The sequence below is a fragment of the Tachyglossus aculeatus genome, chromosome 5 (genome assembly GCF_015852505.1).
Source record: "Tachyglossus aculeatus isolate mTacAcu1 chromosome 5, mTacAcu1.pri, whole genome shotgun sequence".
In the NCBI taxonomy this organism is placed as follows: domain Eukaryota; kingdom Metazoa; phylum Chordata; class Mammalia; order Monotremata; family Tachyglossidae; genus Tachyglossus; species Tachyglossus aculeatus.
Genome location: NC_052070.1, coordinates 46936521 through 46955196, shown reverse-complemented (window position 1 = coordinate 46955196; position 18676 = coordinate 46936521). Strand labels below are relative to the sequence as shown.

Genomic DNA, 18676 nt, shown 5'->3' with positions numbered 1-18676 from the left:
TTACTGAGGGGTCTGTTTCTTCAAAGGGGGACAGTGCTTAGGGATAACTTATTTTAAGAGATGCAGCATGACCTGCTAGAGGCACAGTGTGGTATGGTGGAAAGAGCAGGGCCTGGAGACAGGGGGCCTGGGTTTTAATCCTGGCTCTGCCATTTGCTTGCCATGTGACCACTTAACTTGGCTGTGTTTCATTTTCCCTATCTGTAAAAATGGGGATTCAGTACCTGTTCTCCCTCTTATTTAGACTGAGCTTCATGAGGGACTGGAACTCTGTTCCTCCTGAGAATACTTATTTGGGGGTCGGGGGGATAATAATAATAATAATAATAATAATGGTATTTGATAAGTGCTTACTGTGTGCCAGGCATTTTACTAAGTGCTGGAGTGGATACAAGCAAATCAAGTTGGACACAGTCCCTGTCCCACATGGGGCTCAGTCTTAATCCCCATTTTATAGATGAGGTAACTGAGGCATAGAGAAGTGAAGTGACTTGCCCGGGGTTACACAGCGGACAACTGCTTTTAGACTGTGAGCCCACTGTTGGGTAGGGACTGTCTCTATATGTTGCCAACTTGTACTTCCCAAGCGCTTAGTACAGTGCTCTGCACACAGTAAGCGCTCAATAAATACGATTGATGATGATGGTAGAGCCGGTATTAGAACCCAGGTCCTGCTTCCCAGGCCCGTGAATTGGTCAAGCTCCTGCTGTCCCAGGCACTATACTAAGCACTAGCGTAGACACAAGATAGTCAGGTTCCTGCGCTTATAACAGTGCTTGGCACATAGTAAGCGCTTAACAAGTACCATCATTATCATACAGTTCCTGTCCCACATAGGCTCACAGTCTTAATCCCCATAATTCATTCTCGTTTAAAAACAGCTTTATCTCAGTACAAACATAAAGAGTTGGGGGTGTGAACACAATTATCTTCTATTGGAGTCCAAAGTAAATGAAGCACTGACAGTGTAATCATTATACTTAAAGTATGGATTTGGGGGGTTTAAATTCAGGTTAACAATTATATTTTTCAAAAAATTGGGGTTTTGTTTTAGTTTTTTAAATTTTGTTTTATACGTAGCACTGCCTGCATGACAATTGTTTCTTAATGATTCCTTGTATGAAAATGATACTTGGCTAGCCAGATACTCAGCATCAGAGCTAATAATGTTAAGATATCCTAGCTGAGTGTAGGGTGTTAAACTCTAGTGAATGTCCACAGATTCACAATCGGCAAATCTTGGGTTTATTCATTCATTCAGTCATATTTATTGAGCACTTATTGTGTGCAGAGCACTGTGCTAAGCGCTTGGAAAGTACAATTCAGCAATAGAGACAATCCCTGCCCACACCGGGTTTAGATGATGGTTCTTTTTTGAAGTAAGGTGAGGGGTGGCATTCACAAGAGATTTAGTGAATACTGAACACGGATCAGTCAATTGTATTTATTGAGCGCTTACTGCGTGGGGAGCATTTTACTAAGCGTTTGGGAGAGTAGAATTTAACAGAGTTGGTAGACACATTGCCTATGGATGCTAGTTATTCATTCATTCAATTGTATTTATTGAGCGCTTACTGTGTGCAGAGCACTGTAAAGAAACAACCAATGTTTTACAAAGCAAGGAAAAAGGAAATCCCCTTTTATGCCACGTTATGCCACATGTAATACTGACCCACACCTTAAGGTATGGTATTGCAACATGTTGAATATAGGAACTGCAGTGGCATTATTCACATTCAACAATCACATTAAATAGTGCGTCAACTGAGGTTGGATTTATAAAGTTTGGTGATGAAAGTGCTGGGAAAGTTAAGTTTAATTTGGCTTGTTTTGGGGGAGGGAGATGTTTAAGAATTATTCAGGAGGAGAAATGAGGTAATATCTGGTAAATCCCTAAAAATCCATTTTTGCCTTATCATCATCATCAATCGTATTTATTGAGCGCTTACTGTGTGCAGAGCACTGTACTAAGTGCTTGGGAAGTACAAATTGGCAACATATAGAGACAGTCCCTACCCAACAGTGGGCATTCTTCTATGCATCCTGGGGGCAGGGGCTCTATTGGGGAATAAAATTAAGTTTCAATCTGCTACCTTTCCCCTTAGATTCTCCAAAGAGCTGTGTAGGACATGAAACTGCAATTTGAATGATTGCAAAGCGTAGGAAACATAAATTTATGCCGTCTTGTACTTTTCCTTTTTGTGAATTTTCATCTGATCATTCTGCAGGCTGTTTTGAGCTTTGGGAAAAGAAATAAAAGTAGGAGAACATCAGGTATTTATTTACAACTCCCCCTCCCCTCCCCTTTTTTCTCTTTCATCAACACAGCATTCTTGAAACGCTGGGGTTGTTGGAGTGGTTGGATTTTCCCTGGAATTGAGTGAGAAATTCAGAAGACTGAAGCCCAGGCTCACTGTCTACCTTTCACGGAGGCCCAGCCGTGAGAGGACAGAAGAAGGCACGTGGCGAATCATGACGGCTGACAAAGAGAAGGATAAAGACAAAGAGAAGGACCGGGACCGGGATCGGGACCGGGAACGAGACAAGAGAGACAAGACCCGGGAGAGCGAGAACTCGCGGCCTCGCCGGAGCTGCACCCTGGAGGGAGGCGCCAAGAACTATGCGGAGAGCGACCACAGCGAAGATGAGGACAATGACAACAACAGTGCCACCACGGAGGAGTCCACCAAGAAGAATAAGAAGAAGCCGCCCAAGAAGAAATCTCGCTACGAAAGGACGGACACTGGCGAGATAACGTCCTTCATCACCGAGGACGATGTGGTGTACAGGCCAGGAGGTGAGGAATTCTAAGTTTGGGGGTTCTCCAATCCACTGTTGTTTGAGCGGCCTCATGGAGAAGCCCATTTGTTGTCGTTACGGTTCTAAACTGGGGGGTGTGGACCCCCACAGGAGGGAGGGAAGGCATTGCTTCATGCAGACCAATTGTTGGTCTCTGGGCAAGTAGAAAATAGAGGAACTCAGCTGGGTTGGACCTGGATTTTTTTTTTCCAATTTTGAGCCTCTTGTGTCTTCACCCCTGAGCTTTTCCTTGCTTTTTGATAGTAATAACTCGCTAAAGACATTTAGTAAGCATCTGCAATGTACCAAGTACTGCATCATGTGCTCGGGAAAATGTGTGGTTACTAAGGTCAGGTTCCTAGCTCCCAAGGGGCTCACAAAAAATTCCCCCTTGAAGCCTTACCCTCAAGTGCCCACTCAATATAGGCAGTGGGGGTCAATCTCCTCCCTCCTCCTCCTCTGCCCCCATTCCTTTTTTGAGTTTAAATTTACTTTTCCTCCATCCCACACACTCCACCTCATAACCTGACTCACCCTGGCCAGGATGCTTGTTTACCTTTTATGCTTGTTTTCAATCCTTAACGTATTTATGTACAGTCTACCGCATGGCAGGGTTATGATGACCTAAGATGATTGAGAAATGGGAACATACTGGCCTTAAAATGCCCAAATGCCAGGTTAACACTGGTGACTGGAAAATTTGAGTGAGTTACTGGGAATGAAGTGGTCACATTGCTGCTGCTACCACTGGAGTCTTCGAGCCTAGGGTATTGTGCTCCCAGCTCCTTAATTGATTAAAGGATCATTTGATCCAACAGGACCCAATACTCTGTAAAACTGTTGGGGTTCATTCAGTCATTTATTGAGTGCTTACTATGTTCAAACCACTGTATTAAGTGATTGGGAGAGTACAATATAACAATAAACAGACATATTCCTTGACCACAACGCACTTAGTCTAGAGGGGATTAGCCAGTGTGCCCAAGGTAACAGTGAGAAAGCCAAAGCATCGAAGTGTCAAAGGGGAGTCCTGGAAATAAGTCATGGGAAGCACATCAGTGTTCAGGAGAGTTTCCCTGTGTCTTTTAATATGCTGGGGGATTCATATAACATTCCCCTTGAAGCTGGTGAAACTAAACCTGCCAATTGTTTGGAATCCCTGAGTTTGCAGCTGGCTTGGATTCAAGGAAGATGTCATTTGTGGTATTATGGAAAAGTGAAGTTAAGGTTATGGGTATACTTCATGAACAGGGGACGAAAACGTTGCCTCAGGTCCATTTTGGTCGTACTTGAGTTCAAGCTCATGTTAAAAAAAATAGATCTGAATAGGTGGGTTGTTTATTTCCTGCTGAGTTTTGCAAATGCCAGAAAAATTATTTCAGTATGGTAAAGATTTAGAATTTTCTTGCAGTAGGGATTAGTAGTAACACTATCCCCTATCATTCTGTGCCCTAAAATTAATTGCTCCGGATTTTGGAGGTTGAGAGCTTTCAAAAACAACAACCAACCTCCCATAAAGGTCACTAGCTTTATTATCTTTGGGAACTTGATGTCCAATCTAGGTTAAAACAAGTAAGAATCAGTTCCTCTGCCTTAACAGAAATCTCGTGTCGTGGAGTCACTGCAAAATTGCTCATAATGATCCATCCCAGGGCTGAACTGTATCATGCAAAGGAAATGAGTTTCTTTTTAAATGAGGATTAGGTCATTATAGTTAAGAGCTGGAAAAGGCCTATTAGGTCTGTCACCCTTTTCCTCTGCCACAGAGCTAGAGTCAGTGTAGACAGTTATCCATCGTGCTTGAAAAAGGCCCAACTGATGGTGGAGGTCGCCATAGTGTGAGTCAAAAGGCTAGTACGGGATCTACAGTCCCACCAGTACCGTGCTTTCACAAGGACTGTTGTTTGCCATGGTGGTTGTTTGCAGTGCCTGACACTGTTGTCTTTTACCTCCTGGCCTTGCTGTTCATGTGAAGCTTCTGTTTGTAGCGAGTTGCTCCTTTCTTGAGTGCAGTCCACCATGTTGATCTATCTGTGGCAGTTGTCTCCCAGTTTTCAGTTGAGATGCAACTGAGAAGCTGCAGTTGAGAAGCAGCGTGGCTTAATGGCTAAGAGCACGGGCCTTAGAGACAGAGGGACCTGCTGGGTGACCTTGTTCTGTGGCCTTGGGCAAGTCACTTAATTTCTCTGGGCCTGTTACCTCATCTGTAAAGTGAGATAAAGACTGTGAGCCCTATGTGGGACAGGGACTGAGTCCAACTCAATCTGCTTGTATCCACCTCGGTGTTTTGTCTAATGCTTGACACATAGTAAGTGCTTAACAAATGCCATTATTAATATTATCATTATTTTTATTAGTATTCAACTGAGACTATACTATCATCGGTGTAATTTCGGTGCTTACTGTGTGCAAATCACTGTATTAAGCACTTGGGAGAGTACAGTACAGCGGAGTAATAGACATATTCCCTGCCCACCATACAATATTTCCTCTGTCCTCTTTGCTCCTGGTTTCCCAATTTCAGCTCAGTATATAGCAGTCGTTTGGGTATCTCCACAGCACTTATGTAAATATGCTTATACTCTACTATTTCCGGTATTCGTAATCTGCCCTATCTCCCCTTATAGACTGTTATCTTCTTATAGGTAGAGATCATATTTACCACCTCCGTTGAATTGTACTTTCCCAAGTGCTTGGTATGGTGCTCTCCACCCAGATACTGCTCAGTAAATTCCACTGATTATCCTACTGTTGCCCTTTCTCCCTTCATGTCCTGCCAGCACAGCTGTGTTGTGGAGCTGTATTGTCGCAGAACAAGCTTGACACTCGATTTGACTAAAAAGTCTAGTCGTCCTGTGGACTTTGGGACATTTATCACCTAGACATCTGGCCCTAGCCTGCTGTCTCCACCATGCCTGGGTGAGGCTGCAATGATTGCACCGTTGGCAGAAATCCAGATATCAGGCCTACTACGTCCATCTCAAATTCGTCCTCTTCTGCCTTAACTCTGCCCTCTCCTGTGCCTGGCAACATTATTCATCTTTATTGACTCCCATGCCCATTGCCCTCGCCTGTTGTTGAAGATCTTTAACTTCCTCCTCAAACCCCCTGTCTGCCTCCACCCCCCAACTCACCATTCCCCCCTCATTTCTTGCCTCTAATGACCTGCCCAGGTTTGTTTGTTTTTTGTTTGTTTTATGGTACTTGTTAAGCACTTGCTACGTGTCAAATACTGTTCTAAGCACTGGGATTGGTACAAGTTAATTAGTTCAGACATAGTCCCCTGTCCTACATGGGGGCTCATAGTCTTAAGTAGGAGAGAGAACAGGTATTGAATCCCCATTTTACAGTTGAGGAAACTGAGGCACAGAGAAGTTGTGACTTGCCCAAGGACACACAACAAGGTCACACAGCAGGTCCTCCGACTCCTTGGCTTGTGCTCCTTCCACCAGGCCACACTGCTTCTTGACTGTATTTTATTGATAAAATTGGAACCATCAGACATGATCTCCCTAAAACTTCCCCTGATATTCTCCAGTCCCTCCCTCCCGCCCCTTCAATTCTCCCATCTTTCCCTGTAGTATCCCAAGAGGAGAGCTCCCTCCTCTTCTCAAAATGTACCCCCTCCACCTGCACCTCAAACCTCATCCCTTCACACCTCATGACAACAGTTGCCTCCTCCTTCCCTCCCTGACTGCCATCTTCAACTGTTCGCTTTCCAAAGGTTTCGTCCCCTCTGCTTTCAAACATGCTCATGTCTCCCTATCCTAAAAAAAGCCCTCCCTTGACTCCACAGCTCCCTCCAGTTACTTCCCCATCTACCTTGGACCATTCCCCTCAAACTCCTTAAGCAGGTTGTCTGCACCCGCTACCTACACCTCCTCCTCCAATTCTCCCCTCGATCTCCTTCAATCTGCCTTTTGCCCTCTTCGCTCCATGGAAACTGCCCTCTCAAAGGTCACCAATGATCTCCTCGCTAAGTCCAATGGCCTCTACTCCATCCTAATTCTCCTCAATCTCTCAGCTGTCTTGGACACTATGGAGTGCCCCTTCTCCTGGAAATATTGTCTAATCTTGTCTTCGCTGACATTGTCCTTTCTTGGTTCTCCTCCTATCTCTCTGGCCACTCATTCTCAATCTCTTTTGTCTCCCATCCCCTAACTCTGGGAGTTCCTCAGGGCTCAATTCTGAGTCCCCTTGTATTCTTCATCTATCCCCACTCCCTTGGAGAACTCATTCTCCCCCATGGCTTCAAGTGCCATCTCCATGAGGGTGATTCCCAAATTTATATTTCCAGCTCCAATCTTTCTACGTATCTGCAGCTTCTTATTTCCTCCTGCCTTCAGGATATCACTACTTGGACCAACACCTCAAACTTAACATGTTCAAGACAGTCTTCATCTTCCCACCCACACCCTGTCCTCCCCTGACTTTCTCATCACTCTAGACTACACCACTATCCTCCCTATTTCCCAAGGCCATAACCTTGGCATTAACCTCGACTCATCTCTGTCATTCAGTCTGTCACCAAGTCCTGCCGGTTCTAACATCGGAACATAGCTAAAATCCACCCTTTCCTTCCCATCCAGACTGCTACTGTGTTGATCCAGGCACTTATTGTAATCTGCCTTAACTACTACATCATCTCCTTGTAGGCCACTCTGCCTTTTGTCTATCCCCACTCCAGTCCATATTTCACTCTGCTGCCTGTATCATTTTTCTTAAAAAAAAAATTCAATTAATGTTTCCCCATTCCTCAAGAAACTGCAGTGATTGCCCATCCACCTCTGCATCACCAGAAACTCCTTACCATTGGCTTAAAAGCACTCAGTCCCCTTGCCCTCTTCCTATCTTACCTCAGTGATTTCCTACTACAATCCAACATGCACACTTTCGCTCCTCTGACGGTAACCTACATGGTACATTATGCTCATACATCTCGCCACCGACCCCTCGCCCATGTCCTCCATCTGGCCTGGGGACCACCCCACCCCCTACCCCCCAATCCAATAGATGATGGATCACTCTCTCCACTTTCAAAGCCTTATTAAAATCACATCTTCTCCAAGATGCCTTCCCTGAACAAGCCCTCATTTTCCCTACTCCCTCTCCCTTCCGCATCATTTGGATTTGTACCCTTTATGCATCCCACCCTCAGACCTCAGCACTTATGTTCATAATTTATTTTAGCGTCTGGTGTCTCTCCCCCCCCCCCCCACCCCACCCCATCCCCCGTCCCCCAAGACTATAAGCCCAAGTGGGCGGGGAACTTTTCTACCGAGTCTGTTATATTGTACTCTTCCTTCCAAGTGCTTAGTACAGTGCTCTGCACATAGTAAGCGTTCAATCAGTTGCGATTGTGTGAAGCTCTGTCACTCCCCCAGGACTGGAATGGAAGCCACTCAGCCCAGAAGGTCCCCTGCAGCCACTGTTCCCCTCGACATTGCACTCCATCCTACTCTCTCCACTTTGGCAGCGTGAGGGCAAATCCACAGCATCCCTTATGCATTTTTAGAACATCAGGGCTTGGGTGGCAATGGCTTTTATGACACTGGCCCTGCTTGGGAGGAGAAGAGAGTGAAGCTGCCCCTTTAGCAGTATTGTTCTGCACCTCTTCTGGTATTTATTCTTGTCCTTATCTTTTTGTGGTTTCCTTTGTTGCACTTTTCCTTATGAGTCTCAGCCTCCGGAGTTTTTTCTTAGATTGGGAGCTCCTTGAGGGCCAGGGACTGTGTCTCATTTTCAGATGTGTACTTCTTCCTGGTGGTTTACACAAAGTAGGTGCTTAATAAATTCTTTTGCTCCTATTCATCTTTGGCCTCCTGTGGAAACCTCAACGGTAAATGGAGGTCCTTTTTTTTTTTTCCTTTTTTCTCCTAAAAGTGGGTGGAGGGAGAGGTATAAGGCCTGGGAGTGGAGTCAGTACCACTCTGAAGAAGATGATTTGTGGCATATCTTACGTATGGTCTCTAATTGACTTCAGGAGCAAGGCAGCCATTCCTGTAGTACTATGCAAGGTGAGATGAGAAACTGGATATTCTTCACTCCAATTCAGAGGTGAACTATTCATGTAACCATGGGAGAGGCTCTGTATCCTTAGAGACTACTATTACTACTACTTGTCCATGACATTATGACTTGAGGTTTAACTTTTTTCAGATTGATTTTACAACAAGTCTGCCCTTCATCAAACACCCAAGCAGTAGAAATAATGTACAAGTTCCTTTAGTTTTCAAAGGGTTGAAAAGTTGCAGCCAGGCTAATCTAGACCTCAGGATATTCTGTAGGGCAGTAGAGTAATTGGGCCTGTTTGCTGACATAGCCACCTTTACTGGTGCTTTTTTATTCCTTGAAGCTGGGCTTGGGAGCCAAACCGCTTGTTTTCTCTGAGTGAGTCTTGTTCTGACTGGGTGGAGCTTTGCCATCCTGGCTCCATCAATCCAGATGAAGGAAATCAGCTAGCAGAGAAGGCCATTGTGTGCAGTGAACTTGATTATTCCTCCCCTTTTTTCATTTCTCTCCCTGCCTGGCCTCTTTCTTTCCTAGTGTGTCACCACACTGACACCCATAGTTAATGGTGAAAAATCATCACTCCTCATCGCCATGCAGGATTCCTCGGTCCTTAGTTACCATTTTAGGAGCCAGTTAGCTATTTGTGGGCTATCGTGAATGCTATTATGCTTTAAATGGACTGTTGGGTCACATCTTTGAAATGGTTTTCATCAAGTTCTAGAAAAGTTGAGACCAAATTAAAACTCCTAGAATTAATGTGGTTAAAGAACATTACACCTCACCCCATATATGAATAAATTATCCAGAGTAAAGTATATCTTATGGAATAGGTAACCAAATTGCCACCCTGTAAAACCATTTAGACTTTTAAAATTGTTTCTGCACGATATTTACTCTTTTGACCTTCCCAGTTGGCCGCTTTATCCTTGCAAAAGAAATGGCTGGTGTTCAGGTTGTGCAGCATGGAAGCAAACGTGAGTTCCTTTGTGTCCCTGGGAAAATTGGGAACTGGCAAGGTTCAGGATTATCGGGAAGTGGTTTCCCAATCCTGTGTATCAGCCACACCCGTTTTCCATTTTAAAAAAAGCAAACCTAAATCAAAACAACCCCCTTTCCCCCACCACTTGTTTTATTTTGTTATTAGTGCTGTCAGTCAGATTGATGCTAAAGAAATCCGGTATGTCTCTTTCATTCTGCAATGAAATAACACCGGCCCGTGTTTAAAAACTTGTTGGACCCTATTGTATGTCTCCCCTGTGTCTAATCCAGCTACTCTTTTGTCTGCCAACTCTTAGTCTGCTTTTGTCGAGATGACTTTGTCATGGTAACAAATTGATTTATTACACAGTAAATGTGCAGCCAGATTTGCTTACAGGCTTCTTCAGCATGAGGTATTGATTTCTAAAGTTAGCTCGGTCAGGATGGCAAATTAATTTCTCTCTCTTATACCCAGTCAGCTCTGTCCTAGTCAGCAGGTGGAGATGGATCAAACATGGAAAGAAATCTGATTTCATAGGAAGCACTCTTCCCATTTTAGGTGTGAGCCAAGACTGTATGTGACCCATTACTGCAGCTAAAGAATTGTGGGCCTAAACAAGGACCCTTGGAACAGATATCAGGTTTTGGGGTTCACTTATAATTTGAAAGTGAAGCGACAGGGATGCTAAGAGTATGTCAGAAGCTTCCCATGAATTTCATCGCTGATATTAATCCATTAGGTTTTGGTCCCTTCTGTTTAGTGAATGTGGAAAAAGTAGGAGATGGGTTTTGGTGGTAGTAGTAGTAATGGTGTTTATTTTGTGCCTACTGAGTATGATTCAATTAGTAAGAACTTGGGAAAGTACAACCAAAGCAAAAAACACATTTCCTTACACAAGTAGCCTAGAGTCCAGTCCGGGAGACAGAAATTATTTTGCCAAAAGAAGGACAAACAAGGATTCAAGAGAAGAACCAGTAGACCAGAATGAGATATTATAGAGCAAAAGAAACTGGATGTAGAATTGAATATACATATACCCAGTTAAGCATTAGTATTGAGCTCTGTGTGCAGAGCACTGTATTAAGTGCTTAGAAGAGTACAGTACAATAGAGTTGGGAGACGAGATCTCTGGCACCAAGGAGCTTAAAGTCTAAAGGGTGAGGCAGATATTGAATTAGAAACAAGGGGAGTGACACGTATAAGGATGAGTACGTAAGTACGCTCTGGGCGGGATATCAAAGAAAGTGATGATATGGTTCTGCAGGGATAGGAAAGAAGATAAATGCGATGATTTAGAGGTGCCAGGGAGAGGTAGAATTAGTAAATGCTGTTCCTTCCCTCAAAGAGTTGACAGTCTGGTAGGGCTGATAGACCCTAAAAGAGAGTGTAAACATAAATGCTGAGGATTTGTATAATGCTCAAGCAGCATAGCATAAAGGAAAGATTCTATCCTGGCTCTGCTGTTTGTCTGCCTTGTGACCTCAGACAAGTCACTTAATTTCTCTCTTCCTCAGTTTCATCATCTGTAAAATGGAAATTGTCCTACTCCCTCCCCCCTTGATTGTGAGCCCCATATGGGACAGGGGCTGTGTTCAATTTGGTTATCTTGTACCTACCCCAGTGGTTAGGACAGTGCTTGGTACATAGTAAGCATTTAACAAATTCCACAATTAAGAGCATCATTTTAGGGGTTGATGAAACTTGGGGTATTAGAAATTAATTGGGGATGGCATGCTTAAAGTGTTAGGAGTTTAGAAAATGGGAAGAGTTGATGGCAGATTAGGGCTGAGGGATTTCAGGATGGGGAACAGTGAGCAAAGGGGTTGGGGCAGGCAAATTGAGTACTGGAGTACAGTTAATAGATTAGATCAGGAAGGGAGAAGAGTGCATGCTGGGGAGTAGGTTTTAAGAGAGTTGTTCTGTAGCCATGATGATTTATCACGTGCTTACAAGAGAATCAGATACCTGGTGGCATAAGGGCTTTGCAGTCTTAAGAGGGAGAGAGAACAGGTAGTTTTCAAGTAAGGAAACTTAGACCCAAGGAGGTTTTAGTAAGCTGCCCAAGGTGTCCTGACAACCAGTCTCCTCCCTTCTAGACTGTAAACCCGGTGTGGGCAGGGATTGTCTCTGTTTATTGTTGAATTATACTTTACAAGCACTTAATACAGTGCTCTGCACACAGTAAGTGCTCAGTAAATACGATTGAATGAATGAATGAACCAGTCCCATGCTTTTCCACTTTTGGAGACTCTCGAAACCAGGTGAACAGTTAATGCAGCCATTGGAGATTTTTGAGAAGTGGAGAGATGTGAGCTGAATGATGTTGCAGGAAGGTGATCCAGGCAGCAATGTGGAGTATGAATGGATAGGAGAGGAGCTGGAGGGAGGGAAACCAGTGAGGAGTCATGTAGTAGTCTAACTGCTGTGCGGTAAATGCTCGAGCCAGATGGGTAACTGTTTAGGTGTCGAGGAAGGAGCGGATCTGGGAAACTTGTAGATAGTCAGCAGGATTTGGCAGTTCATTCATTGTTGTATTTATTAAGCGCTTACTGTGTGCAGAGCACTGTACTAAGTGCTGGGGAAAGCACAGTGCAATGATAAAGAGTGACAGTCCCTGCCCACAATGAGCTCACAGTCTAGAGAAGGATATGAAGACAGTGAGGAGTTGAGGATGACCTGAGCTTGGGTGTGTCTGTGACATGATGATACTATTGACACAGCCAGGGGAGTTTGAGAGGAGTAGAGAGCTTGGGAGGGAAAGTGAGAAGTGGAGTTTCTGATATGTCGAGTTTGAGGGCATACATTTGCAGATGTCCTGGAGGCCGGCAAAAGAAACTGGATAAAGAGGACCCCACTGTGAGAGGCAGCTGAAAGGTCAAGGAGGAGAGGGACAGAGAAGAGTCTGGTGGACATGGCAATCAGCAGAGCCCACTGGGCATGGTGTGAAGCTTGTTCGCAGCATTACATGAAACTTTGCATGAAATACCTGGGGCTCTGCTCATAAGTAGTTCCATGAAAATTGGTTTCACACCAGGAGACTGGGGCTGAAGGGCCTTGGAGAAACGGTATATGTGAATATATTCACGATGGGGTATCAGAATGTGTGGATACTTTTCCGTGATCCTTTCCCGTGGTACATGGGAAATCAAGGTGGAAATATGTCTAACGGTAAATGTTTGGGTGCCGCTCAATTATTAAAGTGCTTCACTCAATCAGCTCCTACATGCTTGGAGATTTGTGGCTGAGGTTTCAAAAAGAAGACCCCTGACTGACACACACACACACACACACACTCTCTCTCTCTCTCTCTCTCTCTCTCTCTCTCTCTCTCTCTCTCTCTCTCTCTCTCCCCTCCCCTCCCCTCCCCTCCCCTCCCCTCCCCAAGGCGGGGAGGGCGAAATCCCAAGCCCATTCTGTGCAGAAGCAAAATCTCTCTCCAAATCCTTTGGAAGTGAGAGGAGAATTGTTTGGTCTTCCCATGTAGAATTGCTTAAAAAGAGCTTTAGTGCTTTAAAGGATTTGTAAGGATCCAGGCCGACAGTGGCACCACTGGCTATGTAAACAGCAAACACACTTGCTGGGAATAAGGAAGTTGGTGGCACAGCATCGAAACATTGGAGGAAACTTGCCAGCATCATTGCTTACTCATCTAGTGATAAAATTGAACAAAGGGCTGACTTCACAGGAAGCTCATTCCCAGCAGGGGTGTGTGGTGTCTGAAGATGCTCTCAAAGCTGGCCTGGGTGGAGTGGACTCCAGGAATAGACCTAAAAGTTGCCTTGGAGGCCTGGGGGTCGACCCAGTTTGCTCCGGCTTGGATCGGGAACCGGTCGTGTTTGGATATGAAGGTTCCGGTGCGCAGCTCAGGCCTCCGTTCGAAATGGCGAGGCCCAAGAGAACTACTGCACAAAATGCTCCCTGAGTTGTGATGATGGGGAAGGTGGTTAAAATCCCCCATCTTCCTAACCCTAGCTTCCTTTCTGTTACCTTAACGCTTCATGGAGTTTCTCTTTAACCTTTGTAGCAATGCTGTTCTTTACCTAATTTGGGGCACGCTAAATTAGGAGTATCTTGGGTGTCATTACCCTCCAATATTGTGAGGTTAAAAAGTGAACCTGGTAGAATATTAAACTCAGGAAAATGTTACCTAATTTACCTAGTTGGGTCAGTTTTTGTCCACTGGTCCAGAGGTGCCAAATTTTTCATTTTTAGTTGAGGGGTGGGGGTATAGGGAGCGGGACAGAATTGGTGGGAGAGGGGGGAAATGAGGGTGGGCACAGTACAGGCTTCAAAGGGATGCTAGGGCTTAGAGGCACCTTTTTGGATATCTTCAGCCCTGATTGGAAACTTCCACTTCTTTGCCAGAGAGGAGTGTGGTTTCGTGGAAAGAGAATGGGTCTGGGTTCTAATCTCAGCTCTGCCACATGCCTTCTAGGTGACCTTGGGCAAGTCTCTTATCTATTCATCAGTTATCATCTGTAAAATAGGGATTCAGTATGTATTCTCCCTTCAACTTGTGAGCCCTATATGGGACAGGGACTATGTCTAAACCTATCATCCTGTATCTTTCTTAGCACTTAGAAGAGTGCTTGACTCAGAGTAAGTGTATAACTTGCAACATGGTTGCTATTATTATTATTAGAACTGGGATGAGCAAGTCTGGGAGCCCAGCCCAAAGAGCTGTGGGGGTGATGGCCCCCTGCCCTTGTTTGTCCCTTCTTTTAGCTTGTGAGATCCTCAGGAGCAGGGACCTTGTGTTTTATAAACTTCTAAGAGCTGAATACAGTGCTTGGCTCACAGTGGGTGCTTGGAAAACGCTGTTGATAGTATTTTATCCAGCAGTTTTCCAGGCAATTTAATAATAATAATAGTAATTATGCTATTTTAAGTGCTTATTTTGTGCCAGGCACTGAACTAAGCACTGGAGTGGATACAGGCAAATCAAGTCGGACACTGTCCCAGCCCCACATGGGACTCACAGTCTCAATCATCATCTTATAGATGAGGGAACTGAAGCCCAGAGAAGTGAAGTGACTTGCCCAGGATCACATAACAGACAAGTGGGAGAGCCAGGATTGGAACCCGTGACCTTCTGACTTCCAGGCTCTTGATCTATTCACTACACCATGATGCTTCTCTGATAGGGTAGTAGGGTACCCTAATAAAACAGGCCTCTTAAACTTAAGACTTGGGGCACGCTAAATTATAAGTATTTTGGCAGTCATTACCCTCCAATACTGTGAGGTTAGTAAGTGAACCTGGCAGAATATTAAACTCTAGAAAATGTTCCTTCTCTCTTGCTGAAACTTGATGCTTCAAGTCTGGCCATCACCATTTGAACAGTGGCAAACCAAACCCGGTTCATCTGGGAAATAATTGTGGTATTTGTGAAGCACTTACTGTGTGCCAAGCACTGGGTAGCTAAAAGCTTATTATGTCCCACAGGGGTCTCACAGTCTAAGTAGGAGGGAGAACAGGTGTTGAACTCCCATTTTGCAGATGAGGGAACTAAGGCCTAGAGAAGTGAAGTGATTTGCCCAAGGTCACACAGCAGGCAGGTGGTGGAGTTGGAACTAGAACCCAGGTCCTCTGACTCCCAGCCTCTGTTCTTTCCATTAGGCCACCCTGATTCCTTTTTTAGTTAAGCTTAGGCATAGCTCAAAGCAGTTTATGGAATAGGTCGGATTTTTATATTTTCATCTTCCATGACATTGTCCACCACAGTCATTTTCTAGCCATTTTGCAGCTAAGGGGAGAAATGAGACTTTGTAAAGCTGGATGGTTAGGTCTGTATAATGAGCCTGAAGCTCTTTAAAGTAATCACATATCTCCGGCCCTTAAGGAGGCCTTCACCTGCTTCTAATTTCTCTGACTTTCATCAGGTAATTTATTGATACAAGCAAGTTTGGAGTGTCAGGCAGCCAGCTGCCTGATGTAGTTTTTAAGGTGGGGGAAAGCTTGCCAGGAAGCAGGGCAAGAAGGCTACCTGAACTTGAGAGTTATGAATAGGGTAGAAGTGGTGGAGGGGGGGATGTGTTCATCTCTATCTCCTCTCTTTCTGTGCCTTGATTCCTGCTCTCCCTTGGACCTCTAAAGGAAATGTGGCGAGGCACCAGTTGGAGAGCTCGGGCCAGTGACGGAGCAGGCGGGGCTGGAGGGTCTGGACACGAGAAACCCGGCAATGCAACATGGTGGTGTCGGGGATTGGGGAAGCTGGGTGTGAAGCGCCGCCGGGAAGGCTAGCCTGTTTGGGGCTGTGCATGGTCATCTTGAATTCAATACAGATGAGAGGAGAATTAGTTTGAAGAGAGGCCAGCTGGCATTAGGTGGTATCGTTTAAGCATGCATTCTGTGCTAGGTGCTGTACTAAGCACTGGGGTGGTTACAAGCAAATAGGGTTGGACACAGTCCCTGTCCCACATGGGGCGCCCAGTCTCAATTCTCATTTTACAGATGAGGTAACTGAGACCCAGTGAAGTGACTTGTCCAAGGTCACACAGCAGACAGCAGTGGAGCTGGGATTCCAGGCATGTGTTCTATCCACTAGACCATGCCGTGGAGTTTCTACCCTCCCCCCTACCACCACCATGCACCACCATAATATAATCAATCAATCAATCATATTTATTGAGCGCTTACTGTGTGCAGAGCACTGTACTAAGCGCTTGGGAAGTACAAGTTGGCAACATATAGAGACAGTCCCTACCCAACAGTGGGCTCACAGGCTAAAAGGGGGAGACAGAAAACCAAACCAAACATATTAACAAAATAAAATAAATAGAATAGATATGTGCAAGTAAAATAAATATATATAATATGAAAAATGAAAAAAACTTATTATATTATATATATATATAATATAAGTTTCAGGGAGTAAAGGCCCTCTCGTTTCAAAGGCTCCCAGGATTCTGTTACTTCATCAGAGTGATCCTTGGACAATACTGCTTGGAGAGACACTGCTCTAAGGCCTTGACATTCATTCTCCCACCAGCCATTTTGTAATGCTTGTGTTGGGCCCAGGAGCACTGCTGCTTAGAGTGTGGAAGGCTCATGGCGGACCGTCTCACCACTATTTCAGGAACACTTCAAGACATCTCTACTTGCATATTTCGCTGACACCTCAAACTTGAGGAGTTCTGTTTCGGACAGTGTTGTCTTCCCACCAAACCCTGTCCTTCTCCTGACTTTCCCATCAATCAATCAATCAATCAATCGTATTTATTGAGCGCTTACTATGTGCAGAGCACTGTACTAAGCGCTTGGGAAGTACAAATTGGCATCACATAGAGACAGTCCCTACCCAACAGTGGGCTCACTATAGATAGCACCACCATCCTTGTCTCACAAGCCCGTAATCTTGACATTATCCTCGACTCATCTCTCACATCAAACCCACATAGTCTGTCACTAAATCTTGTCGGTTCAACCTTCGCAACTTCGCTAAAATCTGCCCTTTCCTCTCCATCCAAACTGCTAGCACATTGATACAGTCACTTACCCTCTCTTGCCTTGATTACTCTATCAGCCTCCTTGCTGGCCTCTCCATTCTAGTCCATACTTCTCTGCTGCCTGGATCATTTTTCTACAGAAACATTCAAGATGCATTTCCCCACTCCTCAAGAAACTCCAGTGGTTGCCCATCCACCTCACAACAAACAATAACTCTTCACCATTGGCTTCAAAGCAGTCCATCACCTTACCCCCCTCCTACCTCTCCTCATTTCTCTCCAACTACAGCCGAGTTCACACGCATCACTCCTATTGCCAACCTTCTCGCCGTACCTCAATCTTGTCTATCTCTCCACCGACCCCTTGCCCACGTCCTCCTCGCCTGGAACACCCTCCTCCTCAAATCTGACAGTTGGTCTCCCCTCCTTCAAATCCTTATCGAAAGCACATCTCCTCCAAGCGGCCTTCCCAGATTAAGCCCCCCTTTCCTCTTCTCCCACTTCCTTCTGCTGTCGCCCTGACATGCTCCCTTTATTCATCCCCAGCCCCATGGCACTTATTTACATATCTGTAATTTATTTATTTACATTAATATCTGTTTCCCCCTCTAGACTGTGAGCTTGTTTTGGGCAGGGAATGTCTACCAATTTTACTTTGGACTCTCCCAAGCGATTAGAACAGTACCCTGCACTCAGTGAGCGTTCAATAAATATGTTTGCTTACTTCAACAACTCACTTGTGTGCCCAGCTGGTGACAAGACATATCCTTTCCCCCCTTCACCACTGGTGTCTAAGCAGTGCCCACCCTGATTGGCACTTCACTACTGTATTTTCTGGGACAAAGTGTCCCAAAGCATGGCCTCGTGGAAGGAGCACAGGCCTGGTTGAATTGTGATGGGAAAGAGCCAGAATCAAAATGGAAAAAGTCTAATTTAAATTGTTTTAATTATTTATGTACAATTTAAATGGTTTACTGTAGTATATGTTTATGCCTTCATATAGCTTATCTATTCATTCCTGTATATATGTATATATGTTTGTACATATTTATTACTCTATTTTACTTGTACATATCTATTCTATTTATTTTATTTTGTTAGTATGTTTGGTTTTGTTCTCTGTCTCCCCCTTTTAGACTGTGAGCCCACTGTTGGGTAGGGACTGTCTCTATATGTTGCCAACTTGTACTTCCCAAGCGCTTAGTCCAGTGCTCTGCACACAGTAAGCGCTCAATAAATACGATTGATTGATTGATTGACCTGGGTTCTAATCCTGGCCCCTCCATTGGGCGAGTCACGTCCTTTCTGTGCCTCACACATCTCATCCGGGGATAGAGACAGCGAGCTCCATGTGGGACAGGAACTGGGTCTAACCTGATTATCTTCTATCTATCCATCCCAGCACTTAGTACCGTGCCTGGCACACTGTAAGCTCTTA

The 18676-nt window shown here is 44.8% G+C and overlaps 1 protein-coding gene across 5 annotated transcripts in view; it reads left to right on the top strand.

Annotated features, from left to right (window-relative positions):
* The window catches only part of RERE (arginine-glutamic acid dipeptide repeats), a 562577-nt gene that overhangs the window by 186138 nt on the left and 357763 nt on the right, over nt 1–18676 (top strand). For all 5 annotated transcript variants that reach the window (XM_038746111.1, XM_038746110.1, XM_038746108.1 and 2 more), the window contains exon 2: nt 2329–2797. In XM_038746111.1, coding sequence (XP_038602039.1) covers nt 2473–2797 — 325 coding nt within the window. In that variant the 5' untranslated portion in view covers nt 2329–2472. The remainder of the gene's footprint in view (nt 1–2328; nt 2798–18676) is intronic.